The 14,343-nt window shown below is 48.1% G+C and overlaps 1 protein-coding gene across 5 annotated transcripts in view; it reads left to right on the forward strand.

Moving 5' to 3' along the window:
* ARHGEF2 (Rho/Rac guanine nucleotide exchange factor 2) overlaps nt 1-14,343 on the forward strand; it is an 886,148-nt gene that overhangs the window by 605,967 nt on the left and 265,838 nt on the right. Inside the window, exon 1 of one of the 5 annotated variants that reach the window (XM_086945350.1) lies at nt 9,843-10,162. The exons of 3 other annotated variants lie outside the window; for them this stretch is intronic. In XM_086945350.1, the coding sequence (XP_086801476.1) occupies nt 10,100-10,162 (63 nt within the window). In that variant the 5' untranslated portion in view covers nt 9,843-10,099. Of the gene's footprint in view, nt 1-9,842; nt 10,163-14,343 lie in introns of those variants that run through there. One more of the 5 variants, XM_086945351.1, reaches the window with a different exon arrangement.

The following is a 14,343-nucleotide window of genomic DNA, read 5'->3' on the forward strand; positions in this document are numbered from 1 at the left end:
CTTCCATAGTAGACATTACTGAGGTGAAACTCCTAAACTCGACTCAGTAGCTCTGATGTGGCCTCCAAGTACTGCAGATGAGGTCTCCAAAGCAGGGCACACTTTTATACACATTTGCTGTCCACTGCAGGGCACCCACCCAGCTGATCGCTCCAAAGCTGGATTCAGAGCTCCAGGGTGCCCCTGCCAGAACAAGACCCGGTACCTCAGCCGTGGCCTTCGGGGCGCCGCTGGCCTCCAGCTGGAACTGTTTGACCTGAACTCAGACCTCTGGCTGTGACCTCCACTTCTGGATGCTGTGTGAGGTGCCATGTACCTAACACACACCATCATCTTCATCACCCCTACTCGCCCTATCAGGACACCCTCTTGATGTCTGGCAGGGCCTTGGGGTTCACTTGGAGCTCCCTAATGGGTCTGGAAGAAGAGGTTTTACATTGGGATGCTAAAATAATAAACTAATAAATCGCCCAACATGACAGTCTGATATAGTTCTGATTTTACAGTCAGTGACACTTTGCATTCTGGGTCTCGCAGTTTTGTTTTTAACACTACAACAATGTGTCTAGAGGTTCCAGTTTTAACACTACAACGATGGGGCTAGACGTCCCAGTTTTAACACTACAACGGTTTTACCACTACAACAATGTGGCTAGAGGTCCCAGTTTTAACACTACAACAAGGGGGCCAGATGTCCGAGTTTCAACACTACAACAATGGGGCTACAGGTCCCAGTTTCAACGCTACAACAATGTGGCTAGAGGTCCCAGTTTTAACACTACAACAATGAGGCTAGAGGTCCCGGTTTAAACACTACAACAATGAGGCTAGAGGTCCCAGTTTCAACACTACAACAATGGGGCTAGAGGTCCCAGTTTTAACACTACAACAAGGGGGCCAGATGTCCGAGTTTCAACACTACAACAATTTGGCTAGAGGTCCCAGTTTCAACACTACAACAATGGGGCTAGAGGTCCCAGTTTCAACACTACAACAATGGGGCTAGAGGTCCCAGTTTCAACACTACTACAAAGATGCCAGAGGTCCCAGTTTCAATACTACAGCAATGGGGCTAGAGGTCCTAGTTTTAACACAACATCAAGGCGCTAGAGGGTCCCAGTTTTAACACTACAACAATGGGGCTAGAGGTCCCAGTTTTAACAAAATGGGACAACTAGTCCCAGTTTTACCACTACAACAATGGGGCTAGAGGTCCCAGTTTTAACACTACAACAGGGAGCTAGAGGTCCCAGTTTTAACACTACAACAATGGGGCTAGAGGTCGCAGTTCAAACACTACAACAAGGGTCCACTAGACCCAGTTTTAACACTACAACAAAGGTTCCAGAGGTCCCAGTTTCAATACTACAGCAATGGGGCTAGAGGTCCTAGTTTTAACACAACATCAAGGCGCTAGAGGGTCCCAGTTTTAACACTACAACAATGGGGCTAGAGGTCCCAGTTTTAACAAAACGGGACAACTAGTCCCAGTTTTACCACTACAACAATGAGGCTAGAGGTCCCAGTTTTAACACTACAACAGGGAGCTAGAGGTCCCAGTTTTAACACTACAACGATGGGGCTAGACGTCCCAGTTTTAACACTACAACGGTTTTACCACTACAACAATGTAGCTAGAGGTCCCAGTTTTAACACTACAACAAGGGGGCCAGATGTCCGAGTTTCAACACTACAACAATGGGGCTAGAGGTCCCAGTTTCAACGCTACAACAATGTGGCTAGAGGTCCCAGTTTTAACACTACAACAATGAGGCTAGAGGTCCCGGTTTAAACACTACAACAATGAGGCTAGAGGTCCCAGTTTCAACACTACAACAATGGGGCTAGAGGTCCCAGTTTTAACACTACAACAAGGGGGCCAGATGTCCGAGTTTCAACACTACAACAATTGGGCTAGAGGTCCCAGTTTCAACACTACAACAAGGGGGCCAGATGTCCGAGTTTCAACACTACAACAATTGGGCTAGAGGTCCCAGTTTCAACACTACAACAATGGGGCTAGAGGTCTCAGTTTCAACACTACAACAAAGGTGCCAGAGGTCCCAGTTTCAATACTACAGCAATGGGGCTAGAGGTCCTAGTTTTAACACAACATCAAGGCGCTAGAGGGTCCCAGTTTTAACACTACAACAATGGGGCTAGAGGTCCCAGTTTTAACAAAATGGGACAACTAGTCCCAGTTTTACCACTACAACAATGGGGCTAGAGGTCCCAATTTTAACACTACAACAGGGAGCTAGAGGTCCCAGTTTTAACACTACAACAATGGGGCTAGAGGTCGCTGTTTAAACACTACAACAAGGGTCCACTAGATCCAGTTTTAACACTACAACAATGGGGCTAGAGATCCCAGCTTTAACACTACAAGAAGGGGCAAGAGGTCCCAGTTCCAACACTACAACAAGGTGCTAGAGGTCCCAGTTCTAACACTACAACAAGTGTGCCAGAGGTCCTAGTTTCAACACTACAGCAATGGGGCTAGAGGTCCCGGAGTTAACACTACAACCAGGGGCTAGAGTTCCCAGTTTTAACACTACAACATGTTAGCTAGAGGTCCCAGTTTTAACACTACAACAATGGGGCTAGAGGTCCCATTTTTAACACTACAACAATGGGCTAGAGGTCCCAATTTTAACACTACAATAATGGGGCTAGAGGTCCCAGTTTTAAAACTACAACAAGTTAGCTAGAGGTCCCAGTTTTAACACTACAACAATGGGCTAGAGGTCCCAATTTTAACACTACAATAATGGGGCTAGAGGTCCCAGTTTTAACACTACAACGAGTTAGCTAGAGGTCCCAATTTTAACACTACAATAATGGGCTAGAGGTCCCAATTTTAACACTACAATAATGGGGCTAGAGGTCCCAGTTTTAACACTGCAACAAGTTAGCTAGAGGTCCCAGTTTTAACACTACAACAATGGGGCTAGAGGTCCCATTTTTAACACTACAACAATGGGCTAGAGGTCCCAATTTGAACACTACAATAATGGGGCTAGAGGTCCCAGTTTTAACACTACAACAAGTTAGCTAGAGGTCCCAATTTTAACACTACAATAATGGGCTAGAGGTCCCAATTTTAACACTACAATAATGGGGCTAGAGGTCCCAGTTTTAACACTACAACAAGTTAGCTAGAGGTCCCAGTTTTAACACTACAACAATGGGGCTAGAGGTCCCATTTTTAACACTACAACAATGGGCCTATAGGTCCCATTTTTAACACTACAACAATGGGCCTAGAGGTCCCAGTTTTAACACTACAACAAGTTAGCTAGAGGTCGCAGTTTTAACACTACAACAATGGGGCTAGAGGTCCCAGTTTTAACACTACAACAGGGAGCTAGAGGTCCCAGTTTTAACACTACAACAATGGGGCTAGAGGTCGCAGTTTAAACACTACAACAAGGGTCCACTAGACCCAGTTTTAACACTACAACAATGGGGCTAGAGGTCCCAGTTTTAACACTACAACAATGGGCCTAGAGGTCCCAGTTTTAACACTACAACAATGGGGCTAGAGATCCCAGCTTTAACACTACAACAAGTGTGCCAGAGGTCCTAGTTTCAACACTACAGCAATGGGGCTAGAGGTCCCGGAGTTAACACTACAACCAGGGGCTAGAGGTCCCAGTTTTAACACTACAACAATGGGGCTAGAGGTCCCATTTTTAACACTACAACAATGGGCTAGAGGTCCCAATTTTAACACTACAATAATGGGGCTAGAGGTCCCAGTTTTAACACTACAGCAAGTTAGCTAGAGGTCCCAGTTTTAACACTACAACAATGGGGCTAGAGGTCCCATTTTTAACACTACAACAATGGGCTAGAGGTCCCAATTTTAACACTACAATAATGGGGCTAGATGTCCCAGTTTTAACACTACAACAAGTTAGCTAGAGGTCCCAATTTTAGCACTACAATAATGGGCTAGAGGTCCCAAATTAAACACTACAGTAATGGGGCTAGAGGTCCCAGTTTTAACACTACAACAAGTTAGCTAGAGGTCCCAGTTTTAACACTACAACAATGGGGCTAGAGGTCCCATTTTTCACACTACAACAATGGGCTAGAGGTCCCAATTTTAACACTACAATAATGGGGCTAGAGGTCTCAGTTAGTTTTAACACTACAACAAAGGGACTAGAGGTCCCAGTTTTAACACTAAAACAAGTTAGCTAGAGGTCCCAGTTTTAAGACTACAACAACGGGGCTAGACGTCCGAGTTTTAAGACTACAACAAGGGGCCACTAATCCCAGGTTTAACACTACAGCACGTGGCTAGAGGTCCCAGTTTTAACACTACAACAAGTTAGCTAGAGGTCCCAGTTTTAACACTACAACAAGTTAGCTAGAGGTCCCCTTTTTAACACTACAACAATAGGGCTAGAGGTCCCAGTTTTACCACTACAACAAGGGACTAGAGATCTGAGTTTTAACACCACAACAATGGGCTAGAGTTCCCAGTTTTAACACTAGGTCCCAGTGTTAACACTACAACAAGTTGGCTAGAGGTGCCGGTTTTAACACTACAACAAGTTAGCTAGAGGTCCCAGTTTTAACACTACAACAATGGGCTAGAGGTCCAATTTCTAACACTACAACAAGTTAGCTAGAGGTCCGAGTGTTAACACTACAACAAGTTAGCTAGAGGTCCGAGTGTTAACACTACAACAAGTTAGCTAGAGGTCCCAGTGTTAACACTACAACAAGTTAGCTAGAGGTCCCAGTTTTAACACTACAACCAGGGGCTAAAGGTCCCAGTGTTAACACTACAACATGTTAGCTAGAGGTCCCAGTTTTAACACTACCACCAGGGGCTAAAGGTCCCAGTTTTAACACTACAACAAGTTAGCTAGAGGTCCCAGTTTTAACACTACAACCAGGGGCTAAAGGTCCCAGTTTTAACACTACAACAAATTAGCTAGAGGTCCCAGATTTAACACTACAACAATGGGCTAGAGGTCCCAGTTTTAACACTACAACAAGTTATCTAGAGGTCACAGTTTCAACACTACAGCAATGGGGCTAGAGGTCCCAGTTTTAACACTACAGCCAGGGGATAAAGGTCCCAGTTTTAACACTACATCTAGTTAGCTAGAGGTCCCAGTTTTAACACTACAACAAGTTAGCCAGAGGTCCCAGTTTTAACACTTCCTAAATTAGCTAGAGGTCCCAGTTTTAACACTAAGACAAGTTAGCTAGAGGTCACAGTTTCAACACTACAACAATGGGGCTAGAGGTCCCAGTTTTAACACTACAACAAGTTAGCTAGAGGTCCCAGTGTTAACACTACAACAAGTTAGCTAGAGGTCCCAGTGTTAACACTACAACAAGTTAGCTAGAGGTCCCAGTTTTAACACTACAACCAGGGGCTAAAGGTCCCAGTTTTAACACTACAACAAGTTAGCCAGAGGTCGCAGTTTTAACACTTCCTAAATTAGCTAGAGGTCCCAGTGTTAACACTACAACAAGTTAGCTAGAGGTCACAGTTTCAACACTACAACAATGGGGCTAGAGGTCCCAGTTTTAACACTAGAACCAGTGGCTAGAGATCCCAGTTTTAACATTACAACCAGGGGCTAGTGGTCCAAGTTTTAACACTACATACAACAAGTTAGCTAGAGGTCCCAGTTTTAACACTACAACAAGGGACTAGAGGTCCCAGTTTTAACACTACAACAAGTTAGCTAGAGATCCCAGTTGTAAAACTACAACAATGGGGCTAGAGGTCACAGTTTTAACACTACAACAAGTTAGCTAGAGCTCCCAGTTTTACCACTACGGCATTGGGGCTAGATGTCCCAGATTTAACACTACAACAAGGGGCCACTAGTCCCAGTTTTAACACTACAGCACGTGGCTAGAGGTCCCAGTTTTAACACTACAACAAGGGACTAGGGGTCCCAGTTTTAACACTACAACAATGGGGCTAGAAATCCCAGCTTTAACACTACAAGAAGGGGCAAGAGGTCCCAGTTCTAACACTACAACAAATTAGCTAGAGGTCCCAGTTTTAACACTACAACAATGGGGCTAGAGGTCACAGTTTTAACACTACAACAAGGGGCTAGAGGTCCCAATTTTAACATCACAATAATGGGGCTAGAGGTAGCAGTTTTAACACTACAAAAAGTTAGCTAGAGGTCCCAGTTTTAACACTACAATAATGGGGCTAGACGTCCCAGTTTTAACACTACAACAAGGGGGCCAGATGTCCCAGTTTCAACACTACAACAATGGGGCTAGAGGTCCCAGTTTTAACACTACAACAAGTTAGCTAGAGCTCCCAGTTTTACCACTACAGCATTGGGGCTAGATGTCCCAGATTTAACACTACAACAAGGGGCCACTAGTCCCAGTTTTAACACTACAGCACGTGGCTAGAGGTCCCAGTTTTAACACTACAACAAGGGACTAGGGGTCCCAGTTTTAACACTACAACAATGGGGCTAGAAATCCCAGCTTTAACACTACAACAAGGTGCTAGAGGTCCCAGTTCTAACACTACAACAAATTAGCTAGAGGTCCCAGTTTTAACACTACAACAATGGGGCTAGAGGTCACAGTTTTAACACTACAACAAGGGGCTAGAGGTCCCAATTTTAACATCACAATAATGGGGCTAGAGGTACCAGTTTTAACACTACAAAAAGTTAGCTAGAGGTCCCAGTTTTAACACTACAATAATGGGGCTAGACGTCCCAGTTTTAACACTACAACAAGGGGGCCAGATGTCCCAGTTTCAACACTACAACAATGGGGCTAGAGGTCCCAGTTTTAACACTACAACGAGTTAGCTAGAGCTCCCAGTTTTACCACTACAGCATTGGGGCTAGATGTCCCAGATTTAACACTACAACAAGGGGCCACTAGTCCCAGTTTTAACACTACAGCACGTGGCTAGAGGTCCCAGTTTTAACACTACAACAAGGGACTAGGGGTCCCAGTTTTAACACTACAACAATGGGGCTAGAAATCCCAGCTTTAACACTACAACAAGGTGCTAGAGGTCCCAGTTCTAACACTACAACAAATTAGCTAGAGGTCCCAGTTTTAACACTACAACAATGGGGCTAGAGGTCCCAATTTTAACATCACAATAAAGGGGCTAGAGGTACCAGTTTTAACACTACAAAAAGTTAGCTAGAGGTCCCAGTTTTAACACTACAATAATGGGGCTAGACGTCCCAGTTTTAACACTACAACAAGGGGGCCAGATGTCCCAGTTTCAACACTACAACAATGGGGCTAGAGGTCCCAGTTTTAACACTACAACAAGTTAGTTAGAGGTCCCAGTTTTAACACTACAAAAATGGGGCTAGAGGTAACAGTTTTAACACTACAAAAAGGGGCTAGAGGTCCCAATTTTAACACTACAATAATGGGGCTAGAGGTCCCAGTTTTAACACTACAACAAGTTAGCTAGAGGTCCCAGTTTTAACACTACAATAATGGGGCTAGAGGTCCCAGTTTTGACACTACAACAAGGGGGCCAGATGTCCCAGTTTCAACACTACAACAAGGGGGCCAGATGTCCCAGTTTCGACACTACAACAATGGGGCTAGAGTTCCCAGTTTTGACACTACAACAAGGGGGCCAGATGTCCCAGTTTCAACACTACAACAAGGGGGCCAGAGGTCCCAGTTTCAATACTACAGCAATGGGGCTAGAGGTCCCAGTTTCAATACTACAACAAGGGGGCCAGAGGTCCCAGTTTCAACACTACAACAATGGGGCTAGAGGTGCCAGTTTCAATACTACAACAAGGGGGCCAGAGGTCCCAGTTTCAACACTACAACAAGGGGGTCAGAGGTCCCAGTTTCAATACTACAGCAATGGGGCTAGAGGTCCCAGTTTTAACACTACAACAAGGGGCTAGATGTCCCAATTTTAACACTACAACAAGGGGCTAGAGGTCCCAATTTTAACACTACAATAATGGGGCTAGAGGTCCCAGTTTTAACACTACAAGTTAGCTAGAGGTCCCAGTTTTAACACTACAATAATGGGCCTAGAGGTCCCATTTTTAACACTACAACAAATTAGCTAGAGGTCCCAGTTTTAACACTACAACAAGGGGCTTGAGGTCCCAATTTTAACACTACAATAATGGGGCTAGATGTCCCAGTTTTAACACTACAACAAGTTAGCTAGAGGTCCCAGTTTTAACACTACAATAATGGGGCTAGAGGTCCCAATTTTAACACTACAGCAATGGGGCTAGAGGTCCCAGTTTTAACACTACAACAAGGGGCTAGAAGTCCCAGTTTTAACACTACAACAAGGGGGCCAGATGTCCCAGTTTCAATACTACAACAAGGGGGGCAGATGTCCCAGTTTCAACACTACAACAAGGGGGGCAGATGTACCAGTTTCAACACTACAACAAGGTGGCCAGATGTCCCAGTTTCAACACTACAACAAGGGGGCCAGATGTCCCAGTTTCAACACTACAACAAGGGGGCCAGATGTCCCAGTTTCAACACTACAACAAGGGGGCCAGATGTCCCAGTTTCAATACTACAGCAATGGGGCTAGAGGTCCCAGTTCTAACACTACAACAAATTAGCTAGAGGTCCCAATTTTAACACTACAGCAATGGGGCTAGAGGTCCCAGTTTTAACACTATAACAAGGGGCCAGATGTCCCAGTTTCAACACTACAACAAGTTAGCTAGAGGTCCCAATTTTAACACTACAGCAATGGGGCTAGAGGTCCCAGTTTTAACACTACAACAAGGGGCTAGAGGTCCCAATTTTAACACTACAATAATGGGGCTAGAGGTCCCAGTTTTAACACTACAACAAGTTAGCTAGAGGTCCCAGTTTTAACACTACAATAATGGGGCTAGAGGTCCCAGTTTTAACACTACAACAAGGGGGCTAGAGGTCCCAGTTTTAACACTACAACAAGGGGGCCAGATGTCCGAGTTTTAACACTACAACAAGGGGGCTAGAGGTCCCAGTTTTAACACTACAATAATGGGGCTAGAGGTCCCAGTTTTAACACTACAACAAGGGGGCCAGAGGTCCCAGTTTTAACACTACAACAAGGGGCCACTAGTCCCAGTTTTAACACTACAACAAGGGGCTAGAGGTCCCAGTTTAAACACTACAACAAGGGGCCACTAGTCCCAGTTTTAACACTACAACAAGGGGCTACTAGTCCCAGTTTTAACACTACAACAAGGGGCTAGAGGTCCCAGTTTTAACACTACAACAAGGGGCTAGAGGTCCCAGTTTAAACACTACAAGGGGCCACTAGTCCCAGTTTTAACACTACAACAAGTTAGCTAGAGCCTGGGGGTCCCAGGATGCGAAGTTCGTGTTCGCCTCCGTTGGCTGAAGCCTCCGCACTGCCTGAGTTTGCCCTCGTGGTGTGGACGAGGGGCCTTTTAGAAGGGCCAGTTTGAGCCCGGGACACATAAAGGCCTTTCACCCGCCCACGGGCACACTTGTGCCCAGATGTGACTCCGCTGCATAGACGTCCCTCCTGCGCTCCGGGTCTGGCAGTCGGTGCACCCAGGCGCTCTCTATGTGCTGCACCTGAGGTGGGACCGGCGCATTCCGCTGCTTTAGTTTTGCATGTTCCTTATAAACGTGAGACTACAGATCCAAGTGTAAGAATAAAGACTCCAGGCCGGGCAAGTCCTCGCACCCGGCGCGGGACGGTCGCTGCGCCTCTCCATCACCCGGCGAGCTTTCTTCTCACCCTTCCTCCCTTGGCAGGAAAGCATGGGTGGTTCCACCGCCGCCTCCAGACGCCCCCTCCCCCCAACTTGGAAAATCTCCGGCGCTGCGCAGAGCACAGAGCCAGCTCCCGCCCCCAGCACAATGGGCCGAGCAGGAGCCGGAGGAGGAGGAAGACGGCGCGGGGGAGGAAGGGGCTGGGTTTGAATAATGCAAAGTAACTCCATCGCAGCCACATCCTGTGCATGAGGCTTGCACCCAGTGACGGCCTTTCCTCTGCTTCCCCTTTCTAACCACCGAGACATCCCCTCGTTTCTTGCCACGTTTTTTGTTGTCGCCGAAGCGCCCCGAGACCCGGACCCTGGTGCTTTGGAACACTATGTCGAGGATCGAGTCTCTGACCAAGCCGCGAATCGACCGAGCCAAGGAGATCTCGCTGAAGGTGGGTGGCTTTGAAGGGGGGTTTATTGAGGGGGCGCTGGTGTCGCTCGGTGTGTGTGTGGGGGGGGGGGGGGGGGCTTGAACGTCTTGGACTGGGTCCGGACCGCGAGATGCGCCCGGCGCAGAGTTGGCGGTGCCACCCCGGTGGGTCATACGTACCCCTGTGTGGTTCTGAGGAGTTCGCCTGTGGTCCGTGGCAGTCGCCCCCGGCTCGCTTTCATCGTGTGTTTCTAGCGCCAATCGCCGCATTATGGTAACTTCATAGCGCCTCATCACTGTTGAACTGATGCATTGCAGAGGTGCGTGTAAGCTGATCAGAGACCCGGGTCCTGACAGGATAGCTCCTCGAGTGAGTCACGTGGCTGTGTTGTGTTGGGGGGGCCTCCCAAATAGTAGGTGGTTCTCGCCAAGTCACATGTGGTCCTCGTGGCCGCGATTGTGTTCAACTTTTGAGACTCCGCAGCATATTGCGGGCGGCGCGATGGGTTCATGCGCCTGCCGCACGGGGCTGTATGCGCCCTGCTGCATCGTGACAGGACCGAACCAGACTTTTTCCTCACCAGCGTTGATCAAAAGAGTAATGTTGAGCGGGGCAGCGCGCCGGTCGCTGGACAGCTGCAGCACAGTTGGGGTTGTGGTGCGCGCGCCGTGTACATGGTGCATGTTCTTGATGAATAATGTTCATGTGTTGAGTCCGCACGGGGAGCTAGCCTGCCTGTGGTTTCAACTTTCGGCAGCGGGGCTTGGGTTTCCCCGGGTGTAGTGGTTGCGCCAGAGCCGCAGTGCGAGTCGTGCTCTTGAACACACAGGCTTCTGTGTTCAGGCACTCGAGGGAGCAGGGGGGCTGAAATGATGACATTGCCCGTGTTTGGCAGCAGTAGAGAGGGAACTTGCTTCTTCGGAATATGGTGGAGCGTAGACACCGTCCTTTGGCTTCCGCCTTTCAAGGGCAGACGTGGTGCCTTGAGGCACCGGATAGTTCAAGATTTCAGTTCTTCATTATTTCCTGCGAGCTATGTTTCTTCCTCTCACTTTGACACTCACTGTTTTCTTTGCTTTTGACATCCCTACAGCCTTTATTTTAATTGTATTTCTGTTACTTTGTTCTTATATATTTCTTTCTTGGTTTCTGTCTTCGTTCCCTTTCTGTGCCTCTTTTTCCCTGGCCCCTTTCTCGTATAAACCAGACGTGCTTGTGTCAGCATTTTAAAAGTTATGATAACGAGGGCTCCCAGTCAAGTTTCCCTCCCCGCTCAATTTGCAAGGTGGCAGAAAACACATGATCTCCAGATGCAGAAGGGAGTTTTTTTGTTCGCGCTTCGCCCGCTGAAGCCTGCACTCTGGTGCAAGAGCAGCCGTGTAAGGAAATACATACATGCTCAGGAGACACGTGCTGGCCTCGCCGAACATGTATGCCCCACGCATGCATGACTGATCTCTGGTATACACAATCCAAAGGATCTCACCCTTGTGCCCGCGTGTATTGTATTTACCGTTCTGATTACAGTCCTGTGCATATGCTTGTGAGAAACACGACCTGCCATTTGTGGAAATGTGTTTTGAACCCCTCCTGCACGTGACCCGGCGTGTCACGAGGAAGATCGCCTGTGCCTTCCCTTATCAGCGTTGTAAATAGTATTTGAATGCTGTGCACGTGGTTACTGATAAACCAAGTTGCCCGGTACTATAGTTCAACGGGCTTATGCACCTGCGGCACAGTGCTGTATCTGCTGTTGACAGGTTTGAAACAACACAAGCCGAGCCAGCATTTCATCTGCCAGATGCCGAGTATGGATGGCTAAGAGCTGACCTCAGCCTTTCATCTGTTAGACTTTGCGTACTTTGAGGTTGCTGGTAGTGCCACGTTTCCCAGAAGCAGCTAGTCCTTTGTGTTAAGTGCTGGTTGGTTAAAATTCCGATATGCCCAAAAAGTGGTCCTGTGATGTGGTTTTCCTGTTCCGCCCGACCTTTAATTTAAAGGTTTTCCTTTGAGCTGTGCGGATTTTTCTATTTTAGCAGAAGTCCGCTCAGATGATGAAATGCGGTGCCCTAACACTCTGAGTGCAGTAAAGTTGTGCGTCCTCCATGTTTTGAGGGGGTCCCTGGATGTCTTTAGTCTTTGGGCATCGCTTTGCTGGGATCCTGCTGCCTTTGTGTCCGCCACAGGAAACCCCCGAGGGTGGGCGGTTGTCATGGAGACTAATCTGATGAGTGAGACAGAAGTCGAAAGCACATGCTGGGAACTCACTTGAACCCAAGAAGAAGTCACCTTGTCAATGTCTATACTTCATCATGATTGAAATACAAGAAGCGCCCACGCCCGAGATAACCCCGGCTTGCTTGCGTTCACTGTAGACACGAGAAGAAAGCTATTGCAAGTGTAGCTAAATAGCGGGAGATTTAGAGGTGAGAAATAGGGCAGGCGATACAAAAACATGTCAAGGTATCAAAGAATGAATAATTCGCAAACAATGTGCCGGGGAATCAAAAGTACAGAGAACAGGCGCTTGGCACAAAAAAGGCATCAAATCAAAGTGATGAATAATCCCTTCGGAAGTGGCTGAAAGGGACACATACACATAGATGTGAAGTCCGTCTGAAAATCCACATACACATAGATGTTAAGTCTGAAAATCCGGTCTGCTGTCTTGTGCGAAGATAGGAGTCCAGGCCGATGGTGGGACGGCCAAACGAGGCACAGAGGCTGTGAACCGTGGCCCAGATTCTAGCCAAAGCGTTTCACAGTTCAGTGTTTAGGGACCTCTGACGTAACCAGCTTCATCGAAGAGGAAAGACTGAAAACCAAGCTAAGGTTTCCTGAAAAACACCCACCCTCTGGAGGAGGCCATGCCATGGGCCACAGAAGTAAGCCCTGGACTCCCTCACACTGTGAGCGGCCGCAGTTTTTCTCAACACGCGTGCACAGTTGCCTTAAACGGAGTGCAACTCAGTCCTAGGACCAGTGCGCAGCCGAGCCACGCCTTGAGTTGCACATGTTGCCATTGTTGTGCATATTACGCCGGTTTCCAAAAAAATGCATAATAAAAACACCTTTGAACGCTCAAGGCCAGTCCACTTGGTTTTGTCAATGCTTGTTGTACACTACTTCCTAGTCACAAGACCCTGGAACTGACTGCTCCCAGTCCTGTGCTAATCATCCTCTGTGCATCATGGCTGATCCCGCATTTAAGAGTTTCACACTGCAGGGTTTTGTGAACTTTCAGTCCGGAAAAGGAAACACTTAAAGCATCCAAAGGTTTATCGCAAAGCATCCACCTGCTGAAAGACGTAGTCAATCGGTCCGCGTCAGACCTGTTGGGTTTTCCACTTTGCGTGCTGGGACCGCTAGTCCTGTATTTAAAATGGACGGCAGAACTGAGTGCCTTAAAGAAACAGGACTGATGTGTTTATAGGTAGAAGTAGGGCCCTTCATGGCGAGGGTCGCGCCAGACAGGAAGCCGAGGAAGCCTCCTGCAGCCAGAGAAGCAAGGAACCGTCTCCTCCTCCTCCTTGTTTCCATCTCACCTCTATTCCACACAGACCGAGCCCTCCTCCCCCTCGCCCGGGCTCTCTGCCTTTGTCAAGGGTTCCCAGGGCTCACATTACTTCGGGGACCGCTCTCCCTCCCTGTCAGCATGGCATTGCCAAGCTGCTGGTGAACCCGCGGCCTCCTCCCTGGGCCCCCCCGCCCCTGAGCGGCGGGACGCCTGCCAGGCCTCTTGTGTCATCCGCATTGGCATGAATGGCGCCTTTCTTCTGCGCCCGGCTCCCGCGGGCGCTGCCAGTGATAACGCGTCTCCAGCTGGAAGCGGGGCCATTGTCCTGGGACCGTCCGGCCCCAAGTGTGTGAGGGATACTGGCGCGCTGAGCAGGACAACCGCCTCGGCAAAGTGAGCCTGGCTTCAGTGTTGTGCGGGCTCCTTGAATCACGTGGCGCACAAACTAACACACATGCAGACCAGCAGGGCACAATACAGGCACACGTGTAGACAAGCAGGGCACCATACAGACACACAATCAGGGCACCCTACAGGCAGACAAGCATGGCACCCTACAGACACACACGCAGGGCACCCTACAGACAGACAAGCATGGCACCCTACAGACACACACGCAGGGCACCCTACAGACAGACAAGCATGGCACCCTACAGACACACAAGCAGGGCACCATACAGACACA

Source organism: Lissotriton vulgaris, chromosome 12, assembly GCF_964263255.1.
Source record: "Lissotriton vulgaris chromosome 12, aLisVul1.2, whole genome shotgun sequence".
Taxonomy (NCBI): Eukaryota; Metazoa; Chordata; class Amphibia; order Caudata; family Salamandridae; genus Lissotriton; species Lissotriton vulgaris.